The sequence below is a fragment of the Alosa alosa genome, chromosome 18 (assembly GCF_017589495.1).
Source record: "Alosa alosa isolate M-15738 ecotype Scorff River chromosome 18, AALO_Geno_1.1, whole genome shotgun sequence".
Classification (NCBI taxonomy): domain Eukaryota; kingdom Metazoa; phylum Chordata; class Actinopteri; order Clupeiformes; family Clupeidae; genus Alosa; species Alosa alosa.
In genome coordinates this window covers 8,400,032-8,407,531 of record NC_063206.1, presented here as the reverse complement: position 1 = coordinate 8,407,531, position 7,500 = coordinate 8,400,032, and the positions used below count along the sequence as shown (strand labels likewise).

The 7,500-nt window shown below is 52.8% G+C and overlaps 1 protein-coding gene across 1 annotated transcript in view; it reads left to right on the top strand.

The window, feature by feature from the left end:
* Positions 1-7,500, top strand: part of LOC125311934 (probable JmjC domain-containing histone demethylation protein 2C) — a 78,993-nt gene that overhangs the window by 59,104 nt on the left and 12,389 nt on the right. The window contains 5 exon segments of the mRNA XM_048270332.1: positions 99-250; positions 880-2,917; positions 2,919-3,444; positions 4,233-4,434; positions 7,407-7,500. The exon segment at positions 7,407-7,500 is cut by the window's right edge and continues 169 nt beyond it. Coding sequence (XP_048126289.1) covers positions 99-250; positions 880-2,917; positions 2,919-3,444; positions 4,233-4,434; positions 7,407-7,500 — 3,012 coding nt within the window.

Genomic DNA, 7,500 nt, shown 5'->3' with positions numbered 1-7,500 from the left:
CAGGGTTCTGTTTGTTTGTGTATGTACAATAGTGTGGTGTGTGTGTGTATGTTTGTGTGAATGTGCAGTCATGTGTGCATATCTTTGTTTTGGGACAGAATACCCCCAGCCCTTGGCTGCCCCAGGCCTCCCTGGTGGAGAGCCAGGGCCTGAGGACCCCGGTGCCTGTGAGGCCGGCCAGCGCTGACCCCCACCACTCGGTCAAGAACCACAACCCCCACGCCAGCCCGTCCGTCTCCAAAACCACAGAGTGAGTCCAGCAAGCGCACAAGCGTGAAGAGGCCCCGCTGCACAGCCCACTTTCGTCCTCCCATTGGCCGAATTGGGAGACGAGAGCTTTACAAAATTGCATATTGAACAGGCTTTTTTGTGTTAGAACAAAGGCTGCGTGCGTCCATGGGCCTTGATGAGCCATGATATCTCGGCACGATAGCTCAGGCATCAGCCATGCAAAGTGGCTCTGGTGTGCTTTGCATCTCAAGCACGGCCCCAGCGTTACCTGCCATACATTCATGGGCTGCACACAAAACTAGCACTGCGTGCTTCCTCCTTCCCTGTTAAGGTGGCCCAGAGACACAGCACACCCGCGTGCTTTTACCAGAACAAATGCATGACTAGATGTAGTGGACGATAACTCATAACTTCTTGTGAGCTCAGCATTTTTGTGGCTTAACTTTCAATTGTCTCCACTCACAGGCGTGCTTTAGCAGATAGGTCCTTTGAAAGTGAAAGTATGTCTTCTTGCACGCTCAAGGGCACCAGAGATGTAATCTAGCTTCCCAGATAACCCTGGCACTCTTATGCTGATATGGGAGAGTGTTTTGTCTGGCTGTAGACTGGTCCAATGGCTGAAACCTGTTGTGTGTGTTTGTTTTGCAGAGAGGAGAGGAAGACATTGACAGCGGATGCCTTACGAGGTGGGGTCAACGCGCAGATCAAAGCTGACCCGGATCGCGGCCGAAACATGGTGGCGAAGAACGGCCAGATGCACGCGGTCTCGCACGCGCACACACACCGGCCCTTCCTGTCCGACTCACTGCCGTGCCGACCCAAACCGTCACGGGCGGCAGCCTTCGAGCCAGCCGCCGAGCGCTGCACCAGCCGCTACCAGGAGGAGAGCCGGCGCATCCTGCAGGAGAGCATCGAGGTGGCCCCCTTCACCGCCAAACTCCAGCCCCCTCCGGGCCAGGAGAGGGAGCCGTTCCCGAGCGCCTCCCAGGGCGTGAAAGGATGAAAAGAGGATAGAGGAGAGAGAGAGAGGGAGAGAGAGAGGGAGCTGCACGCGCTCCGAGCCCCTCAGGCTCAGCCGCCGGCGCCGAGCAACTACTACTCGTCCTTGTGCAGCAGCGTGGCTAACGAGCCCCCCAGACGCCCGGCGCACGCCGCCGAGCTCTCCGCTCTCTACGAGCGGCCGGGCAGCAGCCGCAGCGTGAGCCTTAGCATTAGCGGTAGCACCTTTAGCATCTCCAGCCACCACTCGCCGCTCAAGGCTCCCCACAGCAAGCCCCCTCCTCTGGTGAAGCGCCACCCCGAGAAAGAGGAGGGACTCCTGGGGAAGATGAGCGAGCGCCTGGTGCATCAGGCCTCCTCCCTGGAGCAGCACTCCCAGAGGCTCGCGGAGCGAGGCGGCGCGTTACCGGCGGGCGTCTCCATCTCGTCCTCCTCGGCGTCCTTTTCCGCGTCCTCGTCGCTCCGGTCCATGCCGTCGCTCCACCGAGCGCCCATCTTCCACCCGCCGGCTCCTCCCATGCCGGCCAGGAAGGAGGCGGGGCAAGGACGGCTGACCCCTCCCACTCTCACGCCCGTGCAGCCCGTGTGCCTGCTTCCGGAACAGCAGCGGCCGCCCACCCTGCAGCCCGAGCTGAAACGGCAGGCCAGCGCAGCAGCCGGGAAACGAGCCTCAGACATGGCAGCCAAGACTGCACACCAGACGTACCACCAGCACCAACACCACCAACACCAACACCACCAACACCAACACCAACACCACCAACACCACCAACACCAACACCACCACCACGTCCCTGAGGTGTGGAGAGGCCCACAACACCTGGACAAACCGGCCAACGGACACGGAGCTGCCAAGCAGCCGTCCGCCACAGCCTCTGTCATTGTGCGGCCATCTTCGGCGAAGGACTCGAGGACGAATGACCGCCTGATTTCGGCCCTGAAGCAGCCTGAGCGCACCAGAGCGTCCGGCGAGCACAAGGAGGTGGGCCGCGTGGGTCAGACTAATGCACCGTCCAAGGAAGGGTGTGCGCAGTACAAGAGAGGCATCCTGTGGACTCCTCTGGACAGCGTCCACTGCCCCCACACCACCCCGGCGAAAACAGACCACACCATGTCTGCTGTTGCCATAGAAACTGGTAGCAAGTCTTACGTCGTGTCCACTGCTGTTTCCATGGCAACTGGTCAGCCTCCGAGAGACCGCACACCTGTGCCTTGGAGACCGGGACTGGCGGCTGAAGAAGACAGCCGAGGGACCTGCAGGGCTCATGCTGACATCACTTCCTCTTCCCCCATTTCTACTTCCTGTGCGGCCACGCCCTGCCGCTCCAGCGGAGACTTCATGCACCTGAAGAAGCAAAGGGCCGCCCTGGCTGCCGCCCAGTCCAGGAACAGCGCCCATGTGGCGGCCCACGCCTCCCACTCGCACGCCGCCTCACAGGCCACAAGCACCGGGCCCCACAATGCCTCCAGCACCCACCCTCCAGAGAAGGACCCTGCCCTCGGAGCCAGCCCACCCAAGCGCCCCAGGCCAGCGGGCACCATGCCAGAGGGGGCCTCCCAGAACAGCAGTAGCAGCCCGAGCAACCTCAGCAACGGGCAACCTCCCCCTCAGGCCACCAGCAGCCAGGCGGGCAACCCTGTCCAGAACAACTACCACAAGCTGAAAAAGGCCTGGCTCACCCGCCACTCAGAGGAGGACAGCAAAGGCACTGGCGCCCCTGACGCAGCAGGGGGCACCGACGGGGACACGGCTAGCCCTGCCTCCAACTCCACCCAGCCAATCAGGGGTCAGGACGACAGGAAGTCCTCCAGCGAAGACAGGAAGCCAGGCCCAGACGAGAGGAAGTCCATGCCGGAGGAGCGAAAAGCCACCCAGGAGGACAGGAAACCACCTCAGGAGGACAGGAAGTCGAGCATGGACGAGCCAAAGGCCGGCGCTGAGGAGCTGCAAGAACGCTGGTGGTGAGAAGAAGGGGGAGAAGCGCGTGTTCGAGTCCAGCACGGAGAGCGACAGTGAGGAGGATTCGGGCGACTCGGGCGACAACAAGGGAGGAGACTCCAGGATGAAGCGACAGCCCAAGCCCACCTTCAAGAAGAAGCTGAACGAACAACAGAAGAAGAAAGGGGACAGTGAGAAGGAGGAGGACGAGGTCAAACCCAACGGAACCTTCCGGAGTGCCAAAGAGAAGACCAGACTTAGGATGTCCAGCAGCAGTGAGTTTCCTTCTGTCTCAGTCGATTATGAATACCTTGTGGTGTGTGTGTGTGTGTATGTGTGTGTGAGAGAGTGGGGCTGTGGACAGACTAGCTGGCATCTGAGAAGTCTGTGATGGTATTTCAAGACTAGGCTGATAGACAAACCTGATGTTGGCTATACAGTTTTTTTCCTAACCTCAGATGGCCTTTCCAAAGAACAGGGTGTGTGTTTATGTTATTGAACAGACTGAGAACTGGGTCATTCCCATGTGGGCTCCAGCTGTGTGTGAGCCTGTGTGCGTGTGTGTGTGTATGTGTGTGTGTGTTTATGTGTGTGTGTGTGTGTGTGTGAGCCTATGTGTGTTTGTGTGTGTGTGTGTGTGTGTGTGTGTGTGTGTGTGTGCGTGTGTGGGTGTGTAGGTGTGTGTGTGTGTGTTGTGTGTGTGTGTGTGTGTGTCTGTGTGTGTTTAAATGTGTGTTTTTCAGTGTGCGTGCATGTCTGTGCGTGTATGTACACTTTTTAAAAAGGCCTCGTAAACAAGCAGAGATCAAGTTTATGTGAGGTGACCCTTGACAAAACATGTTTAGTGACTCTTTGTGGGGCTGAGCGGAGTTCTGTGCTCCCAGCAGAACTTCTGGCACGGCACTGCCTCATGTACAACTGCCAATTGCAAAGTGGCTGAACAGTGAAATTGGATTTGTCACTGTAGCATTGGCAGGTGCTGGATGATCTTCCGATGGGATTTTAACGCTCACTAGGTGCTGACAGCATCGTTTGTTTGTTTGTTTGTTTGTTTGTTTGACAGATGGCATCCCTCGCTCGGTGCTGAAGGACTGGCGTAAGGTGCGTAAGCTGAAACAGAGTGGCGAGGCCTTCCTGCAGGACGACGCCTGCGCCGAGATCGGCCCCAACGTGCAGAAGTGCCGCGAGTGCCGAGTGGACCGTAGCCGCAAGTCGGAGGAGCCCAACACCTCGCCCGTCTTCTGTCGCTTCTACTACTTCAGACGGTCAGTCCCGGCCTCAGAATCACCCAGTGTCTGTGGGCTCTGGCACATTAGATCAGTAAATTGACTATGTATCACAAGTTGCATGTGATTGGACATTTATATTGCAGGTCTGAGTAAATTCTCCAGAATGGATGTGGTTTGGGCTATATTGATCTTGACAAATAACTTACCTTTTCATCGAATCAAAGAGAGCAAAACAGGCTGGAAATTATATACCGTGATGATTAACAATGCAACAGTTAGTTTGAAAGGATGTGGAGAGTCTGACTACAATTATGTTTAAACAAACTGAAGTGTTTTGAATAACAGAAGCACTATGGGTTCTGCCCTGTGAAAGCGCTCCTAGTGAACACTATCCAGAACCAGTGGCCATCTTTTTACATTGTAATCTCATCCGACGCATTCAGTTTGAAGGGATTGCTCCACAACGCCATAGGTCGGCTTTAACCAAACCTGTCACTCATAAACTCTGGCCTGGCAGTGAATTTACACCGCAAGCAAGACTTAAGCAAGAGTGAAATGTGAATTAACCCATTCGCTGGATGCTGCACGATGCAACATTCTATCTCCCGCCGGTTGCTGCATAGCGCAACATTGAATCTCCTGCTGGTTGCTGCGTAGCGCAGCATGCTTTTTATTTCATGTTTCTAGGTGTTACAGAGGCTTAGATATTACATTTTGGTAGACGTTGACAATGTTTTGTATTTTTTCAGAAAACCCTCAGGAAATAAGGTTATTTAGTCTAGAATGCCATAGGATTCTATAGGTGTTTTTAGCAGGCATTTTAGGAGTAAATGGGTTAATCAATTCACACGGCATCTGCCTCTAATATAACACAACAATGTATTTATTCATGTTTTTTTTCTATGTGCATAAAAATATGCTTTCCTCTGCTTGTAATGGACGTAATACGTGTGTAAAGGGCTTCCCTAATGGTTGAACTGACACACTGATTCTAATGGGACTCTGTCGCTAACAATAGATGGATGTCAGATGAGTGACTGAAAAACGCTTTAAAAACAGCTCAGGTGTAACTGTTCCCAGTCAGTGCTTTTGCCCACATCTTTAGCTGCATGCACTCCTGTGTCTGCCTGCCATTTTTGTCAAGGTTAAATTAGTGCTCAATCCTATTCTCAACCCTCACACACACACACACACACACACACACACACACACACACACACACACACACACACACACACACTCACACACACACACACACACACACACACACACACACAAATCTATGCATTCTGTATACTCACCCAGTCACAGATGAATACCTGCTGATATGCACACCACACACTATGCCTATATTTAGAGATGACATACTGTATACACTTTATACACTTCCCAATGCACTTAGTCATATATAGACATGTCACCCACATGACACACACAACACACACCAACACACACATTATTGGTTAGTCAGCTGTGTCTTCTGTGTGTCTCCACACTGCACACATGATTGGCTATTGATGTGTGTGTATGTTGCGGAGTGTTAGGCCAGAACATACGTGCATCGGTGACATAGTGTGTGTGATCTCTGTGGTGCAGGAGGGTGTCACCTCACCGTCTGCAAAGCTGCTAATTTATTTAGCCACCCCGGAGGTCTGTAATGAATCACTAGTTTCCTGGTTTGTGTTAATGCACGCTAGTGGGATGGAAGAGACAGCAGTGGTTAGCAAAGACCCTTCCTGAAAAGTTCAGTGATCAGGAGACTGATGGTAGTGGAGGCTCAGCTGCTGTGGAGACCGTGTGGGAGGATTTGTGTGTGTGCCCTTCTGTGAACATACACTTTTGTGTGGCGTGTGTAGTATATTCATGTGTGTGTGTGTGTGTGTGTCTGTATATGTCATTGTGTGTGAGAAAGATAGTTTGTGTGTGTGTGTGTGTGTGTGTGTGTGTATGTTTGCATGAGTGCATGCTAGAGTGCACGTGTACAGGCACGTGTAGCATATACACACTTGTGTGAGTGTCTGTGTGCTCCAGTGACTGTGTGCTCTAGTGTGTACTGTATGTGCATGTGTGTGTGTGTCCATGGACTGTGTGTACGAAAGTGAACAAGTTTGTCAGTACTTTAGGTCAGATTCCTGGCCTCCTTTCCTGTGCCAAAGATGTGTGTGTGTGTGTGTGTGTGTGTGTGTGTGTGTGTGTGTGTGTGTGTGTGTGTCTGGAGGTGTCTCTGAGCTCTCCGTCTGACCTGCGATAGAGAAATCAGCTCTGTGATGAAACAGAACAAAATAATATGGTCAGGCGCGTGTTGAAAAGCAGGCATTATGTGGCCATTATCATCACCAGGGGGCTCTGACGGCTGTGGCGCCGCCAGCTCTTTATTCTCTCCTCTTATTAAATTACAATCACTTCCATTCCTCCTTTCTTCTGCCTTACTAAATGCTGCTCTCTCCGGGGGACAACTATAATCACTTAAAGTATTTATCCTTCATTTGGCCCAGTTCTACCGCACAGGAGATATGCAGGCTTCATTTTTTGTTGTTGTTGTTCTGTGCATTCATGTTGAAGTTGTGTGTGCTGGGACTCAGAGGCCAGTATAAAAAGAAAGCTTGAATGGATGCTTAGTGAAACAGGAAGCTCGTAGTCGTCAAGTGGTTCTCCGCGTGCCACTCAGGCTGTGGCTGTGTGCTGGGTTCACTCCTGCCTGGCTCCCTGAGCGATTGGAACTCTAGACAGAGATCTAATCATCCAGATGTTTCAAGACATCTGGAGTAACCTAATACACAATTATCATTAGGGTCAGTTTACTGTGCATGGATTAAGCATACTTAATTGATCAATTAATAGAAATACTACATTAATGCATATGTCCATTGAGGTTCTCATTCAGTCCAGGGCTTGGTTAAATGTATGAGAACCCTTAGTGACATGCTATGCTGTTGATGTGGAGAAAGGTGTGTTATGGAGGAGAGGGGGAGGGCCATGAGAGCTCATGCTTGTGTCCTGGTCCACAGGCTGTCTTACAGTAAGAACGGAGTGGTGCGGGTGGACGGCTTCTCCGTCCCAGAGCTGTCGGACGAAGACGCCGTGAGGGTCTGGACCACGGGT